This window comes from Idiotropiscis lumnitzeri, chromosome 9, assembly GCF_059441095.1.
Source record: "Idiotropiscis lumnitzeri isolate Australia: NSW breed Sydney's pygmy pipehorse chromosome 9, RoL_Ilum_1.0, whole genome shotgun sequence".
Taxonomy (NCBI): domain Eukaryota; kingdom Metazoa; phylum Chordata; class Actinopteri; order Syngnathiformes; family Syngnathidae; genus Idiotropiscis; species Idiotropiscis lumnitzeri.
The window spans coordinates 8,261,547-8,280,513 of record NC_142399.1 but is presented as its reverse complement, the minus strand read 5'-3'; the positions used below and the strand labels follow the sequence as shown (position 1 = coordinate 8,280,513).

Here is an 18,967-nt window from a genome sequence, read left to right as displayed (position 1 = left end):
GCAAAAATCAGTGACTGACACCCACAAAAAGATTTTGGATGGATACAACAATGTCAATGAAAATCCTCAACTCACTTCAAGCACTACTTTTAGCCAAATGAAACGCCTCAACTCACTTTACCGTTGTTACTTGGCAACAAGACGTCACAAGGTCACCAAAGCACTACTTTTAACCAAATGAAACTCCTCAACTCATTTCCACGTGGTTCAATGGCACTAAGATGCCACAAGATGTCGGAAAAGAACTATTTTGACCAAATGAAAAAATCTCAACTCTCTTCAACACAGATGTTGCCTCAGGTAGATTTTTTTCGTTTTTCAGTGAAAAAGCAGAATAGTTTTTTAGTTATGGTCTCGGCTTGCCTCGGCCTTGGTCTTGTCGGAGTCTTGACTCATCTTGACCTTGGTCCGGCCTCGGTCTTGGCTTCCAAAAGTCTTGGTGAGGTCTGGTCTTGGGCTAGTTTCAGCCCAGCACAAACTTTGTCTGCCCCAAGCAGACCATGAGAAACATTTCCATGCTTTTATATCCAGTAGACTTAAATATTGTAACGTTTCTTCTGATGTGACGACCTCAAAAGAGCATCAAACAACTACCACGCTTCTAAAGTCTTTATTTACACTGGCTCCCTGTCCGATACTGGTCAATAAATTACTGACTGGTTGAGGTCCTGAATAGATAAAAAGAAATGCTGATCGAATATCAACTCAGTCGAGCTTTAATGACTGCAATTTTCGGGCCAATTAGTGGAGCCCAGAGTTCAATGCAAACATGGTGAAGCAGCATTTAGCTGTTATGCTGCATGCAAATGGCATACACTGACAACAGTTTAAATGCTTTAAAATCAAGCATAAAAACGACCTTTATTCCATTTTCTATGAGTGAGAAAAAGCTCAAATCTTTAGTCATTTTAGTAAGAGCCCCCTTGATTCCTGTACTTTTTTTATATGGCTTTAGTTCTTTTGTTTGCAAATGCTTTTAAATATTGCACATTGAATTATACAAAGCACAGCCATGCATATGAAATGCACGACATAAATAAATCTGCCTTGCCTTGCCTTAATTGTCAGCTGCCAATGATGCAATCCCATTAGCATGCTGCAGCACCGGCATGAAAAATACATCAAAAGTCATAAATAACCTCATTTCCCTCCTGACCTCGCAGACGTAAACTGCGTGTAAGACTATTTACATACACCATTAATAGTGCTAAATAGTCACTTCGGAAGGAGCAGCGCATTTCAAAACTGAAGGCGTTTGCCTGGAGGCTGACAGCAGCTGTTTTGTGTTTGATGTGATCCAGAACACGATCCATTAGAGCCGGGCTTTCACTCGAACACCTTGCATATTTACACAGCCTGCAGACGTCGGCTGAAACAACGCTCGCGCAATTTTCGGCGCTCATCCTCTTCGTCACTCGGGGAGATGTGAGTCCTTGGGACGAATTATGCGCTGGTTCAAAAGGGCAACAGGCTCTGGTTATCCAAGGCCTGCTTTTCATCACAAGGGATGTGTTCTGATTGACCCGAAATAGGAAAACAAGCTATTCTTCAAGTAAATAGTGCCAAATAATAAAATAAAAAATAAAAAAAAAGTCCTTCACGTTTTCTTACACATAGGAGAGGTGTATCCTATTGTGTATTCTTATTTGAGAATGAATGAGAAATCCAAGGGCAAGTAGCGCTTCTATTCATTGCTTGAGAAATAATTGATCAAATTTCATTCACGGGGGGGGCACACGGAACAATTTGTCATATTTTTACCATCTACAAATGTATTCTTACTTCTTTTAAAGTGAGCAAGGTGCCACAGATTTTCCAAATTGATGGAAAATACAAGGATGAGAAGAAGCTAGGCTAAGCTAACTGTTAGCTTAGCTGGTAACTACATTGATCATGATATATATTTTCCTTGTCCTGTTTTTCTGAGACACTTTATACAAACACTCAACACAACCAGTGGCTCAGGAGGATTTTGGCGATTATTTAAGTCATCTAGCAAATTTTATATCCCTTCAAATAGCAAAGAAGAAGAAGAAATCTGTGAATCGACCGTGGTATATCTTGGTCTGCAGCAGGATGTTTTTTTTTCCCCATCAGCCACTTAAAGCTAGGATATGAAAATTAGCAAACATATTTTCAAATTTTATCAACATTTTTTTTTAATATGGTCACATTCATGCCGCTTGCCCAGATATGCAGCAGTTTTAGCCACACCCCAAAAAAATCAGTAATTAACTTCAAACACAATTTAGGAATTTACATTGCGGGGTGATTAACGCAACCCACACAACGGGGTAATCTGTCCAAATAATCTGTAGGAGAGATCAGAAAAGTGGGCCTTTGCCTGCTTTGATCAGAAGGGATGAAAGAATTCTCAAATTTCATTTGATCAATTTCAGGGTGCTGCCTTTTTGGCCTGTCTGTTGTCAACTGAAACTTTCAGTGAACTGCACTGAAAATGCCCTCGGGCTCGCAGTGCGACTGACGTGGAAAAAAATGTGTGGGGGGCACATAGAATATATGATTGCAAATAACTTTTTCCCTTTAGTGTCCCTTCAAGGTAAGTAAGAAAAATTCAAGTATTTGACAAATGACAAAATTCTTTTTTTTTTAATAGATTTTATAGCAGGAAATTGAGCACAAACGGTATTAACAACAAGCATGCTGTCAGCGAACAGTAGGTAAGAATTCTATTAACAGTATCCTCTCCAAAAATGCGATCACGGCTTTCAGTGAGGAGCCAACAGCATGAATGCATAATGGAGGACGCGTCGCACCGACTACACTCGTATTAGCACATTAGCACAATGAGCTGCAATTTGGCCGCCGTTTCAATTTTTGGACAAAGTCAGTCTTGGGAATTTTGGTGAAAATCATGCTTGTTTGCAGAGTTGATTAGTTCAATATTTTGCATGACAGCAAATCCCCTGAAAATGGAATCATTCTGCAGAAAATGCCTGAAATCCATCAAATATGAATGCCTTCTTCTGTGTTTTGAATAAAAGCTCAAAGTGGACACTTCATGGTTATTGTTTACTACATGTAATCCTTTAAGAGCAACTTGGCTTGGAGCACATATGTGGCAAAGATAAACAAAAAAATCAAATGTTTAGCAGTTGCTTAATTCATAGTTCGGCCTCATTGAGGGCGTTAAATTGGACATCAATGCTCATGCCCGTATGGATTCAATAATATTCATACATCATTCACTGAAAAATGTAATGACAAAAACATGAACAATAATGAACCAAAAAAAAAAAAAGTGGGAACAAAAATCCTGGAAAGGCACCAACATTCGATCGTTTTTCACTTGGCCAAGATTTATGGAATATGACTTTCTGCTTATTCCTGCTCATGAATAAACAAACTGAATGCTGCAGATAATTCAGAGTGATAAAATTAGAAGAAATAATGCATACAGAGATCCCTTAACTTGCGAGTGGGTGATTTATTTTTTATTTTTTTAATTAGATTTTCTGCCCTGCAAGATGTTGGCGGCAAACTTCACAACATCCGGCCACCATCAGTTCACGTTGGTGACCTTGCAGTGAAAGACTGCTTTGTGTTTACATTTAAAGTTTTTTAGCGCAGGTATTTTGTCAAAAATTTCTCTCCATTTTCTTTTTGGACTACAGTCCAATACTTTAAAAGGGAGTTTTTCTTGTCATTTTCCAGAGTCTGTAATAGATTTCTATTCATATCACTGCGGAAAGTTGATTTTATTTTAATTTAGCTTGATACATTGTAGGATACTGTCATTTAAAAAAAAAATAAAAAATTTCACTGAACAAAACCAAACAAAAAAAACAACAAATTAATTACACAAGAGCCCGGTTACCTCTATATCAAGTCAATGTTTCTCCGTGGACCCCTAGTGGTCCGTGGTGTAATTGCAAGGGGTCTATGAAAATAAAATATCTTGAAAAACGATCCTCTGAAATGTATGGAAATAAATAAATAAATAAATAAATATAATTAAACGTGACTGTGACCTTTATCTACAAAAAAAACTACAAAGTGTAACTGACCCCCCTCTAATTCCACCTGTTTCACAAATGCAATTCATTGCATTTTAAGAAGAGATCTCACTCCCATTTACATTGCTCAAGTCACTGCATGACGCTGAAAATGAAATTAAATTCTCTTTTGTTGCATATCCCTGGAATCATTACATAATTATGCTGCTGTGTTAATGCCAAGAAGCCCCCAAAAATATCTGCGTTGGCTGCGTACGATGACACCTCCCAAGGGATCTCCGTGTGACAAACTGCTTTAAAATTCGTAATCAGGCATGTTTTTATGTCCAAAGCAATTAAGCGCTAAAAAAAATAAATAAAAAAATGAGTCCAGTCGTTAAAAAAACTGAGTATATGACCGTCTTGACGCATTGTAAACTTTTAGGACATGGCGTTTAATGCTCTCCTTGAGACTTTAGCATCAGCGTTTTATTTGAACTGTACTTTCTTTATATGTCTTCTTATGGAAAGTGTCCTTGCTGAATGGCGGCACGGAGGGAACACAAAGCCTCAATTCTTGACTTTTTAGATATAAGTAGATTGAGTGACTGCTTTGAAGTGAATTCTCAAATGGCGGACGTCATTGTCGTGTCTTTATGCCAGCAAAACTACGATAGGAGAGCGTTGTGCGGAGAATATAAAACGCCCTCTTGATCAAGCTCATCTCCAGCCTCGGCGTTGGTGGGTGTAAAAGGGACATCCACGGACAATTCTTCAGCTTTAATGTACTTTTTCAGTGTCGCGCTGAAACGCTGAGCATGGCGAGGTTTACAGAATGGGATGAAGACGCCAAAGAGATGAGAGGAGCTCCGAGCCAGTTGTGGCTACAAGATGTGATCGGGTTGCAAGATTGTATCGGGATCTTTCGCTGATGATGTCACGCTTTAATCACGTATTTCTCTGATATATTTCTTTGCCTCTGTTTTTGTTTTGTTTTTTTACCCCTGGATGTTTTATTTGCATATTCTGATTAACTAATGTTCGAGTGGTTAATATGTGTTATAAAGGGCGAATAGGATGTCTGAGTTTGCGGGCGGAACGCAAAACAGTTTACAGCAAGCAATAGCTTTTTTTTTTATGATAACATGTGTACAATAATATATAATTATTCCATCAACTAAACCAAAGATAAAATAAAACAAAATAAAATAAAATAAAAATAAATGCAATACTGTCACATTGGCAAGGGGCTCCTACGTCACTTCCGCCGATGCCCTCCTTGTGAAACCGCAGCCGTGCAACGTTTGCGTTTCTCCTGCCGAACTTGCATGAATATAATGTTAAGTTTCTAGCGTGAAATATTTCTTAACAAAACATTTCCATGTTTTCCCTCCGACCATTAACCACAATCTGATTCCCAAAGACGCAGAACTCTGACGTGACGTCTTCGGTCATCATGCAGGGCACCGAAGGACGATCCTCGCAAAAGTAGCAGTAATTGTTCTTTATTTATTTTCGTTATTTATTATTATTCAGAACATAAAGAATTATATAAGAGAACAAAATATTATAAAGCGAGACGTCATCATCAGGAGGCTGCGTTTTTGCGAGGACGCGCTTGGATGAGAGTCAAAAGGCAACTCGGCTACCTTCGCGTCTGTTTCACACGTCATAAACGAACATTTGCCGGTCGACGGGCGTGTTTAAAATGAGAAATGTGCGCATAATTATATCTCCAGCGAAAAAGACGGCGTTGCATGTTTAATTTCAAAGCGGTTTCACACAAAGTGGTGGCATTAACTCTGGCGCTTGCCGACAAGACTTTTTGTCTTCAGCAAGACACATTCGCTTCTGAAGGGACATCAAGCGACTGACTTGGCCATGAAAGAATATTTCATTTCTTTGCCTTCAAAAAGTCGCTAGTTCTTTCATCCAAGTATTAAGAAATAGCTACTAATTAAAACAGTTTTATTTGGAGCCCCAAAAAATGGAGGCAAATACTGCATAAAATAGATGTGGGCCGTGTTTTTAACCAGTGATTCGTGAAGTGTTGCACCGAATAGCACGTAATAAAATACTTGGTCATAAATGGATTAAAATACAGTAGCATAGTAGGCCTAAGTATTCATAAAAAAAATAGGAGTTTATTCCTCAAAAGTCCACAATAGAAGTCTCAATAACATTGTGCATTGTAAAGTTGTGCTCAAATATCGGAAAAATATTTATGTTTCAATTAAACCAAATTGCACATATATATTAGACAAAAATCGGATCCAACCTACCATGCATGTGTTTGGAATGTGGGAGGTAAACCGGAGTACCCGGAGAAAACCCACACCGGCACGGGGAGAACATGCAAACTCCAAACAGGAAGGCCGGAACCGGAATCGAACCCACAACTTCTGCACTGTGAGGCCATCGTGCTAACCGGTGCGACTTGTCTTATTCCATGTTTGGAGACCCCAAAAATTAAAGTGCAAGCAGTTCAATCCAACTGTCGATTTACCAGGGCTGCATTGTAGTACCCGTGAAACAAGTGAACCCAGGAGAGAGTCCGCCAGGACCATAAACAAAAAGCATGGAAAGACCCGGCTTGAATAATGACTGCGCCATTCACCCGTACTCGAATTGAAGGCCCACAAGTGACTGAAGGAGCTCTTCTTCTTCTTATTGATTTACCTGAACATGTTCTTTATGTAAAGGGCACGTCCTGACATTCACAGTTTAGTGTGACGACACGTAGCTTGGTTTTTCAACTTATGGTTCGGTTCACTTACGGCACGGACAAATATCGAATCGCTGTTCTTGTGTGTGGAGTTCAATGCATTAAAAGTAAAAATCTCGACAATAAATGATGAAAAATTTCAAATTAAAAAAAAAAACTTGCGTATGATGCAATTATGATATAATGATATATATTATATATATATATATTATAATGAATGAATGATTTAGAATAAATAGAATAAATCACTTCTTCATTTATTAGCGTTTCAGGAAAGTGCAACATCCGTAGTCACTTCAAAATCAATGCATCATTTGAACATAATGACGACGACAACATTTTGAACATCAAAGAGTCCGTTTTCTATTAGATAAGATTATCCCGTTCACTCTTCATAATCATTTTGAGATTAATTCCCTATTTATATGCAAAATGGGGCAGTGACTCTGTCGGGGAAGACGGGGCAATAAAAGCAAGACCAATTGATTTTATTGCCCTTTCCCCAATTTACTGGCTAGAGACGTTAATTCTCATGTACCCATTCATGGTTTCATCATTAAACCAGCGATGATTCATTTAAACCACGAATAACAAGGTCAGTATGACGATCACTTATGCTGTTAAAGTCCAATTCAAGCCGTGAAAACCAAGCGCAGGGTCATCCCGATGGCACGGGGAACAGCACAAGAGATCAAAACGGGGTGCGAAACTGCATCGCCTCGTGTGCGTCAACTCACCTTGACTTGTCCCACAAACAGATTGGCTTCCTCTTCTAGGACGGTGAAGTTAGTGGGGGTGGCGGGGTCAAACTCGGGGTCGTTGTCGTTGACGTCCGTCACAACTATGTCAACTGTTGTCGTTGATGTCTGGGGAGCAAGAACAAATCCACAATTTCATTCGTTTGAAAAGATGAAACAGCAGATTTCCCAACGCCTAAAAATGCGCCTTTTGAAGGAAAATATTTTCACACCATTGCGTTCATACATAAATTACTGTGTATCGTCTATAAAATAAAAATGCTTTATTAGACCACCCACCAGTTTACTGTTTGTACCACAGTTGCCCTAAATCAGCCCTCAAAGTTTCCACACAAGATAACACCTAAAAAATACAAAATATTGAAATAAAAAAACTCCAATACCACGCGATATAAACAAAACCTTAACGAGCAAGATAAAAGAAACAACAGAAAGGCAACAAAAATGCAGCTCAAGACATCAACAACTTCTTAAATTTCAGTATTTAAAATGAAAAAAAAAAAAAATGTTTGTAACGCAACAATGCCCAAAATTATGAAAGGCAGCAGACTCGGGTCAATTAGTGAAGCTCACAGTTTGAAACAAAGATGGTGCATCAGCATTTAGCTGTTCTGCTGCACACATGTGAAATAGGCTGCCAACTACGACTGGGTTTAAAAAAAAAAAAGATTTTTTAAGAGTTTCCTTTTTATAGCCCGATATCGATTCATAAACGCATATATTGATACTTTTAATAATGTTTTTTTCCCCATAAATTTAAATGCGAAAGCTTGTCACTATGAAGGAGAAGCATATCAAAACAAAATGGCGGTATCAGTGAAGCAGATGTATTTATTGTTTTGATCAGGTCATGTTAAATAAAACGTACATGATTAATGTAACTGCATTGGCTTCAATTCTTAATGTAAATATTGATATTTTTCCTAATGCACCAAGATACAGAAAGCAGTTCGTACTAATTGCAGCATTGGTTTTGCGAAATCCTTGATTGAATCGAAAATCAATCCAAGTGAATCATGAATCGAAAATCTAATCGGGCCTTTGTATATCGAGGTTAAAAGCTGTTTCTTTTTTTCCATTCCTTTTAATAAAGTCTCTTGGAGCATTTCCAGAATCTTGACCTTTTCATGTATGCCCCGCCTCTCGCTCAAAGTCAGCTAGGATAGGCTACAGCTCGTCCTCAACCCGAAACATGAGACTGTCGCTGTTCCGCTGTTCTTCTGGTATCTATCATTTATGTGTTTAAATTTGCGTTCTAATTTACCGCTAATTTATATGACGCCATATGGAAAGCCCTTTGTTGCAGATCCAGCTGTCGTGAAATGCGCTATCGAAATAAAGTTGCATTGAATTGTAATCTGGACAAGCGCAACATTAACATAAATGGGTTTGGAAAAACTCAAACAAAAGAATTAATTTAGTCATTTATTTAAATTACAACCAATACGACCTTGCTTGGAACGCGTCGACAGGATTCTAAAACAGGTGTGGGCAAACTACGGCCCGGGGGCCACATGCGGCCAATTAAAGGTTTTAATCCGGCCCGCCAAACTTGAAAAAAATTAAATGAATAAACCTTGTTAATGTTTTATTTTCTAAATACTGTGACATGTCAAAGATATATTTTGTCGTAATGCTTTTGCTCACTTTCATTTAAAATGAAATGTTTTGGTTTTTTTTCTCAGCTCAGGTGAGGTTACCAAAACACTCCACCCATCTGCTCCTTGTCCGGCCCCTCTGACAAATTTTAACCCATTGTGGCCCGCCAATCAAAACGTTTGCCCACCCCTATTCTAAAACCTTCTTCCACCCTGCGCTACTCAAAATATTGAGCTCCCTTTTAACCCCGTATCGCCTTCATTTGTTTATTCCACCAACATTGGATTGCTTGATGTTTATCCCGAATTTTCACCATCTGTAAATAACTGCTTCACAACGTCTTCAGAAAAAATTTAAAAAAAGACTGACAGGGAACAAAGCCATATGCTAATCACGGAATAAACGGTCCATCTTGGAGGCGATGCTTGCAAAGTGGGAGTGGTCGGCCCTCGCAACACGTCCCACCAGACGTACGTTTGAAGTTTGCCCTCGCACTTGAGCGCCGTCCATCCCAGCGGAAACAATCTAGTTCTTCCATCTCGCCGTCCCCGCCGGGGGGCTTCATCCGCAATTGTTGTTTGCTTTGTTCGGGCGTAATTACAGACATTCACACGGGAGCTGACACGCTGGAAACCGTCACACGTGAGGCCTGCTTGATCCACCGGCACGATGGGATACACTAGCGGGATACGGTTAACATCGGCGTGGCGATGACAGCCTCTATTTATTCTTCACTTTGCAGTAGACCTGCAGCCAATTAGCGCCACCATCCTGGCGTGAATTTTCTCATCAAAGCCGCAAGAGACGAGAGCCTGATTAAAGAGCGGCTATTATTTATTTAAAGTCACACAGCCCGGGCGCTGTGTGATGTCCGAAAGGACGCAGGGTTGTGTCGGCTTTTCAAGCGACAAGCCTGACCGGAAGCCGTGGATAAGATCATGCTGTGAGGACTCATGTAGCGCGACAGCTGAGAGCAAATGAAAAAAAAAAAAAAAAGTATGATCCCGGCTGGTGTCTGAGCCTGCGAGGTGGTCGGGATTCACACCTGGGAATACTAATTTTGGAATTGGTCACGCGGGAGAGAGGTGAAGCAAGTTGTGCTAGAAGATGTCCGATTTTAACCGGCACATCAAGTTTCATCAATCAGACCCCAGACTGTGTTGCTCGGCCCCTACACTACTTGCATCAAATTAAGATAAGAGGTCGTGATCGAAATCTGTTTGCAACGTACGACCCAATTGAGGAATCGCAGATTTGTACGTCAAATGTCCGTACGTAAAAATTAAGCACAAATGTGTCACTCAAAGTAATTGGATTCATGTTCATCCTTCTGCGCTTCACGTTTGAATCTTTGGATGTTAAGGAGACGGAAGAAGAAACACAGCTGACATTTTGAATTAGCTCCCCTGGCAAATGTTCTTTTCGTAATTCCTCCACATCTTGGAATATCTGGGATATTGTCTTCAGTTTTCAGAGTGTTTTATGAAAGCGTCTGACGGCACCAATCTGCTTTTCCTGTTCATCGAGCTGAGGGACATCGCAAAGTTCAGGTGGAAAAGTTACAACAAAGTCAAAAGGTTAGTCTCGAACAGCCCAAATAGAATTCAGGCACCTGGACTCTAAAAGACTTCTTCAGTTCCCGAGGAGAGGCATTGGGCTATTTTAAGAATCATTTTTCTCCCAAATTCTCGCTCAATTTGGAATTGCTCCGCCGGGCAACTTGTTGGACTTTGGAGGACACAACCATCACCAAAGAAATCCTTCTCTTTGAGAGGACACTGAATCCTCCAAAGTCCATTAGTCTCCTTTTAGCTTCGGAATTCCAGACCTCGCCGTCTCTGTCCGTATCTTCCGGTCGTGGAGGCCCAAGCCGACGCAGCTAATTCTCCGGTGACCAAGCTCCTCACTCTCCCTCTGAAGCCGACTTGAAACGGAAACTCACTCCCTTGCTCTTGTATCCGAGAGCTTGTCCTTTCGGTCGCTACCCTATGACCATTTTTACCACGCTCGACGACAGTCTGCGCTCATGTCACGAGGAGTTGCCATGGTTACCGCAATCATATGCTAATTGCACATACCAAATCCAGAGTTTCCATCTCCCACACCTCGGTGCATCTTTCTGATCTTTTCTTTTGTTTCCGACCTTTCTCGCAGTACTTTATCTGGCAGAAGGAGCTCTTTCTTCACCCCCCCCCCCCCCTCCCCGTTCCTCGTTTAACTCCCCTCCTGTTGTGACAGCTTTTCATCCCTCCGCTGACATTTGGTACACCCGAGTCACGCGGCAATTTGTTTTGCGCCTGAGTCGCTTCCCTCTGCTGCGCCTCGATCTAAAACTCGCAGTACATAGGTAAAGGTTATTGGCTTGTACAATCTGTCCATCTAAAGTGAGATGAATAGCGCCGGTCCCTCCCTAGCACTCCATATGCTTTTCGTGCAAAAAAAAAAGATGTATTCATCATCACTCTGCCAGGGAATGAAGTGCGCCTTCCGATCAGACGAGTCACAAAAGAGGGGACTGCGTTTTTCCCTCGGCCTGGAACGGAGACGGATGACCAAACTCGGCCAACAGAGATGACATCTAATTCAATTAAGATGGTTTATATGATCAGTTGGAAGCAGAGAAGCGCGTGTGTGGAGGGGTCCGCAATCACTGGTCTGCGGGCCGGGACCACTTTGGACTGGGCCGCGGCGGGCCGCACAGATGAAAGAAAAAGAAATTGTGGTACTCTTGTTTTATTTTTTTAAGGCTAAAAAATATCTTATTCTTATCTTGTTGATTAAGCTAAAAATTAATATCTTAATCAAACTACTGTGAAATGACATAATTCTCAAGCAGTAGGATTTTGTCAAAGTAATTAAAAAAAATCATATAGAAATGATAATTTTCATAAGTGGTTTATAATTTTGGCATCAGATGTTAACAAGCAAGGATTTACAGTATAAAATAAGATTAGAATAAGAATCTGGACAGAAAAAATGCACTTTAATTAATGGAAAACATATTTTGATGATGATTCAAATTGCAAAAATGTTCAACTTTTTTTAAGTAAACCATCTTAAAATGATCACATTATCAAGTGTCAATAAATAAACTTTTACAATTTTGGATAACATTTTTCTTTGTAATTAGTGTAAAACTTAATTTATTCATTTAAATTAATAATCATTCAAATATAATGTTTCAACTTAAATGGTTTAAAATGACTGCATCAGGGGTGAATAAACCAGAATCAAGTAGAATTCTGGACAAAAGGAAACAAAAAAATGCAACCTAAAAATTTCCCAACCTGCTGGCATTAACGAGAATTTAGTATGAGGTTTTAAATGATCATAATTCAATTTAAAAATAAATAAATAAACACGTCGAAAATGTACAATTTTGAGAATTAAAAGTTAGCTACCAATTACAAAACAAGAGTGCCATCAGGCAACGTTTTTCATATTATGGCATCATCTGGAGCCAATAAAACAGAGTTTGCAAGATTTTGAACAACGGTTACACTGGAATAAGAAATGTAGTTTTGCTCTTAGAAGCAGACAAAGGTAGAAGTAACTCTCCCAAGTGGAAAATTGAATCCATGACAAGTAACTAATACGTGCACAAGTCAACAATTTGAGCACATCCTTGGACAACATAAGGGCAGACATACGCTGACGGTGGAAATAAAGCGGCTTGCGTCTTACCCCTCCAGGGTTGCCATCCGAGGCTGTGACGACCAGACGGTAGCGGTCGTTGGTTTCTCTATCGAGTGTTTTTTCCAATATTAGAAGCCCAATCCTGTGGAGGACAACAAAGCGTTAAATTCAACAGACTCATACTCATCTTTGCAAACAACCAAAAGGCTTTAAACGTTATTTGTCCCTAGTAAGCACATGAATATGTCAGATGTGTGCTCTTATCAGAATGTATTTACTTCGAGATTAGGCACATGAATTCCGGTCACAGGAGAATAGGAGCAGCGGGCTTTTAAATTTTACCAGACGCGCAACAAACAGCAGGAATCCATGTTGTGGTTCCAGTCAATGCGGCGCACAAGCTACAATTTGTTGGCAGGGAGGCGGTCCGCACGGTGGCCTGCGCATTCCCGAGAGCAACGCGTCAAATTATCTTTGTTTGCACACGTCCGCACACGGTGGCGTAAGACATGGCAGCGGGAGCAAGTGTATTAATACAAACACTCACGGGCGCACAGCACACACAAAACAAAGGAACCCAGGAGAGAATCTGCCAGGACCACAAACAAAATGCATCAAAACAGCCCAATAGTAGAATAATGAGTGCCACAACTCCCCGTCGTCCTGTTCTTTCCTTTACCGTCCTAATAGAAGGCTGCTGTGGACGACATGTGACTAACCGTAGGCCTATGACCTTTTCATTCATCAATGTCATTTGTTCATTTCATTCTTCACTTGCGCGCCAGGTAATAATAAATCCACGGCACGAATATTCACGTTCATGTGATGCCCTTTGAAATGAATAAAGTCATAAGAAGTCAAATCAAATTCGAATACAGTACAGCGCTAGCATGTTTTTGTAGCATGAACTGCGCTTCTTATTGTTCGAGGTCTTTAAACATACTTTAAAAAAACAAACACAAACGCATTTAAAAACTTCATATATTGAGAGAGAGAGAGAGAGAGAGCAAAATCAATTCAGAAAACAAAAATATTGTACTGCTCTATGTGCTATGCTATGTGGTAACTTTCTTGAAATGTTGAATGGATCAACTATAAGCCAAACTATGTCAGGGGTTTGATTGATATTTTAAAGTATCATCTACAAAGCACCTAGAAATATCATATAATAAATAGAATATAAAAAGATAAAATGTCAACAATGATATGAACATCTTCAAAAGCACTAGCAGCCTAGCTTACAGCTTACATGCTTCTGGGGTTGTTGCTGTGGATACCCTCTCATCTTGACGACGAGAGACAGAACAGGTGCTAAGGAATACTTCTCAAAAGTCTTTTATGAAATGAATGTGTGTTTTAATCAGTTTAAAGAACATGGGAGGGACACAAATGTAGTTTTTTATGTTTCATTTATGCATGGCCTGCTTAGCGGTTCGCAAAACTGCTAAAACTTTCTGTCACAAAATGATCCGTTTCAGCAGTCATTGAGGGTACGGTGGCTTAGCAGAGGAAGGATGTCCCACGAGAGCACAACCCATCAATCTTTGACAACTTCAAGGTAACTTGAATATATTACTATCAGGCTGTCTTGAAATGAATGTTAGCAACCGGCTACACAAGTTAGCTTGGTGAAATATATAGTTAAGACTCACTTTCGAGACAGATAACTAGCTAAGTAGCTAACTAGCAGGGCTAAAATAAGTTTGTTTCCAAGTTCTATTATAGTTTGATTGTATTTAGTGACAAATTAATGGTTCTCTCTTGATTTTTATGTATACACAGTTATATATCAATATACTTCATTGTTATGCCATAATGTGAAGACAAGCACTCAGATGCTGAGGCATTTAAAGACAAAAGCCATAATTCAGTAGATGATGCGCTAATGTCGGTAGAGGAGATGCAAATGAGGGAAGGGAAAACATATAAAAGGAGGTTTAATGAAGAAAAAGACCTCTGGCGTGATAAATGTACAGCTGCCACGCTAATGATTCACTTCAGACGGGATTAATGGCTGTAAATTGACTTGCGTTCCACATTTCAGAATGATACATTGACCATTGTTCAGGTTTATGGGGATAAATGATGTGAAAGAATGTGGATCAATATATACAGCGCAGAGGTGGACAGTATGATATGATAGCGCGACACAGACGGCATCAATCAAACCTCTGAGCTACGGCTAAGTCCACTTTATGAACGTAGCAGTTGATTTCTCTGAGGAAACGGATAAGTTACGGTTATCCGGCTGGACGTAGTCTTCACAAGATGGGACAATGTGATCATAAAAGGGATGACATGGTCAGCAAGCATATAAGACGGGGTGAGTCTTTGAATTACGCTCAGTTGGCGCTCATGCCAGCACTTTGCCATCATTACTGACTCAGTGTGCGTCTCCGTGCAGTATAGGTCATATTTCACACGTAGGGCTTCAGTGAAGTCATACTTAGTCCGACTTGAATAAATCGCCCTCATATTGTCATAATTTCTGACACTACAGCTGGCGAAAAAAATACAGAAAGACACTTACACACAACTGAGAGTAGGACAAGCTAGCTTCTCTTGAAAGGTCCGTCTTGAAAATGGCCTCGCAAGTGTATCTGCAATTAAATCCACACTTTTCCCTCCTTCGGCCATTGTGGTTTAAAAAAGCAAGAATTTATTCTACATTTTCGAACGGTCGCCAGTTTCAACTTCCGGGTGTGTTGATTCTGCCTAGCGCTGCCCCCTCACGAGTGAGTATCCAATCGCAAAACGCGTTCATCACCTTCAGGGAGAAGGCCTTACTATCATCAACTTGTGATCTGATTGGCTATCGCAACTGTCGGTCGACTGTAACACCCCCCCACCCCCCCACCCCCACGCACTCACACCAAACAGATGCCCGCACAATTGGATCTAAAGGCCTCGGACGTATAGTGCGTGCTACTGGTATTGTGAAATCTGCCTGGCAACACGAGCTAGCCGAATTCTGATTGGATAGAAACTTTCACCTTTCGGATATAATAAGATATCAATAGGAAGAATATGCTCATGATTTCTTGATTAGCTAGCTGAGAAGGCCTTGACGGTCCACCACTGGTATAAGTACAAGAATATGATGTAACGCATCATATTGCTCGGCATCCCAGACTCACGCTGCATAGCTCCTGCTGCTATGGCGACCATCTGAAGCATCCCCTTCTCAGGGGAACCTGCCCTGCTTATAAGAGGCGCTGGACTGGAGCGCTCATTTTTCATAATAGCTGAACACGAGCAGCGGCATATGCAGAGTGTCGTCTGGAAATGCAGCAGTGCACGAATCTCGTCGCGGGGATGAGTTTAAGGCTTGGAAAAATGACAAGACTTAGTGGGTGTGTTGTATGCGCAACTAAACAGGAGTTGTGGATAATCAGTCTTAATTCAGAGTGCGCCAGATCGGCATCTGCTTGGGCGTTTGTGACGTGTTTTCAACGTAGCCCGACCCGCTGTGCTTTATGTAAGACCGTGAATTCCGTGCTACATTTGGATGGCAGAAGAGCTCGTCAGATGTGCCAGCGCTGCACTTTGAATCACCTTATTGAACAAACGCTAACAAAATAAACACATATGAAGCGGATTCATACACTGCACAGAAATTGATGACAAGGCACTCAACGCATACGGTTAGCCGCTTTATAAAAGCCAACTCTACATTTTCATTTACTGACTCCCACGTCACTCACCTGCCTTTCAAAATCGGAGATACTACAGAGTAGAAAATGATGTTGAAAAATAATCCCTGCTTCTCACGGGCATATTTTGTTTTTTTAACAACGCAAAATCAAGTATAATAATAGTCGATTGTACTCGAGTGTCACACCAATCGACCGGAAGTTTAATGTAATGCAATGAAAGCGGCTAATCTTACAAGAATAAGGCAAGAGATATGAGTCGTAATTTTCAATGGCTGCAAAATGACAGGAGACCAACTCAAGACCAACGAAACAAAAGAAGCTCTGAGTAGGCTAAATCAATAACACTATTCTCGGCATGTTCGACGACGTAGCCTCAATATAATGTACTAGGTGGCTCCTATTTCGGAATGGTGTGACTTAACTTTGAGACATATTTGTAGCCTGAAACAACAGCTTGTTGTTGTTAGCATGCAACTCCCCACCAGCTGCTCGCTGCCTGCCAAGACTACTGTGGGAATCACCACGGCAGAGATGGGAAAACGGCACAGCCTAATGAGTTCTCATCCAAACGCTGTCGAATAATTTGAATGAAAAAGAAGAAAGATGGCATCCCGGGACGGTCGCCGGTAAATCAGAGGGCACGTAAAGAGACAGATGACAAACACAGACAAAACATCACTGAACTGAAACGGAAACACAATTAATGATCATCAGATATTAGACATGGGTGAGTACCGATACCATGTATAACATGTATTATTTTGTTTATACTACACCAGGCGTGCGCAAACTACAGCCCGGGCCACATGCGGCCCATTAAACATTTAAATGCAGCCCGCCGAACTTGAAGCCGAACTTGAAATAAAATTACATTTTATTTTCTAAATACTGTGGGTTTTCTCTCTCTCTCTCTCTCTCTCTCTCTCTGTGTGTGTGTGTGTGTGTATAGACTAGTAGAATACCAAATAAATGTTCCATCGGCTTTCTATAAATTCCCTAATGTGTGAGACCGAAGTACCTTGAGATGACTTGTTTTGCATATTTGCACCACATAAATAAAACGGACTTGACCCTGCAAATTGACTTACTCATTTCCGAGATGGTAAAAAGGCACCTTAATATTTCATGACGTTTCCTCGCCATGCGGCAGAGCGGCGTGGGATATATATATATATATATAGATATATATATGCCGATATTGATTTGGAGGGAGAGAACAAACTCCGTTTTTTGGTGTGTGTAGGGTTGGGTAGTTGGTCCATTTTGGGGTTTTATGTATGCAGTTTTGTTCTTTCTGCATATCTTAGGTTCTGAGCCCGGACACCCTTCCATGACCGTCATTATCGGTCCGCACATAAGCTTACCGGGGCGTCTCATTATTTCCGGCTTTTTGTGAACTTGCACCTCGCTACCCTTTTCTCCACGTTGCTGTTTTTGTAGCTAAGATTTTTGCTTTCATATCAGCGTCTTGAGGCTTCTCTTTCCCGAGAACTGTGACACGTGGCGTTTCATGCGCTGTCGTCTCAGAGACAGTGAAGGGGCTTGAAAAGAGGTCGGTTTCAGAACGGAGAAAAGTCACTGTACATGCAGCTCAAACCACACAGCGTTCGTTCATCGCAATTCTCCTCAGCTCAAAATGTTTCCGCAAGCTGTTTCATTAGGCGCCAAAGCAGCTAACATTTGCAGCATCACGACACTCAAACCAATAAATCAAACGTCAGCATTCAGGCATTTTTTTTTTTTTTTATGAAAATACACCGAAAAAGCGGCGGACTTACGTTTCAGAGAGGTTGAACACCTTCTGGGAATCCCCGCTCAGAATGTGATATGCGATGGGGTCGTTTTCTCGGTCTGTGGCCTGGAGGGAAAGAGAATGCAGGGCCTTTAAAGGTCCAAAAAGCGATTAAAGTGGAAAGGCTGAGGAACCGAATTAAGCGTGAACATAAGGCTGGATGATAAGTAAAGAAGAAACAAAAGACGGACAAAGCATGACGTTTTAATGCATGTAGATCACAAGCAACATGCAGCACTCAAACATTGCTCTAAAACTTAGGGTCAAGGTTATGGTTTTGGGTTAGAGGACAAGGGATAGTTGTATGAATAAATTTGATTTTCAGACAGAAATCAACGACTCACCTGCAGATTGAGCAGAATTGCGCCAATCCTCGTGGCCTCGCTCACCTCCAGGTTATACGAGAGCAGGGGGAAGCGTGGCGGGCTCTGGTTGTTGGGGGGCAACACTTCGATATAGACAGTTGTGATGGAGCTCCTGGGAAGAGGATAGTTGTTTAAAAAAAAATAAAAATAAAATAAAATAAAATAAAAAAATAATATATATATATATATATATATATATATATATATAAATAAAATGAACTACAATTATAATGAAAATGTTCGTTATTTTTGTTAATAAAAAAAAATTAATAGCGTGCATTATTTTTCAGGGTTTGAAATAAATGCATTTATTTGGCTCTTGCTTCTCAACCAGTTTGAGAATTGGATAAAAAATAACTACATTACACAAAACCTAATGACATTTTTTCATTGCACTCAACAAAAAAATACACATATTAAAAAAACTAAAACTAATAAAAAACTCAAATGAACAAACTTGCTTATAACTCATTAAAACAA

The 18,967-nt window shown here is 40.4% G+C and overlaps 1 protein-coding gene across 1 annotated transcript in view; it reads right to left on the bottom strand.

The window, feature by feature from the left end:
* Positions 1 to 18,967, bottom strand: part of LOC148330108 (protocadherin-15-like) — a 188,746-nt gene that overhangs the window by 61,193 nt on the left and 108,586 nt on the right. Inside the window, exons 17-20 of the mRNA XM_088304514.1 lie at positions 18,467 to 18,599; positions 18,109 to 18,188; positions 12,723 to 12,816; positions 7,419 to 7,547 (exon numbers count right to left, since the gene is read on the bottom strand). Coding sequence (XP_088160640.1) covers positions 7,419 to 7,547; positions 12,723 to 12,816; positions 18,109 to 18,188; positions 18,467 to 18,599 — 436 coding nt within the window. The remainder of the gene's footprint in view (positions 1 to 7,418; positions 7,548 to 12,722; positions 12,817 to 18,108; positions 18,189 to 18,466; positions 18,600 to 18,967) is intronic.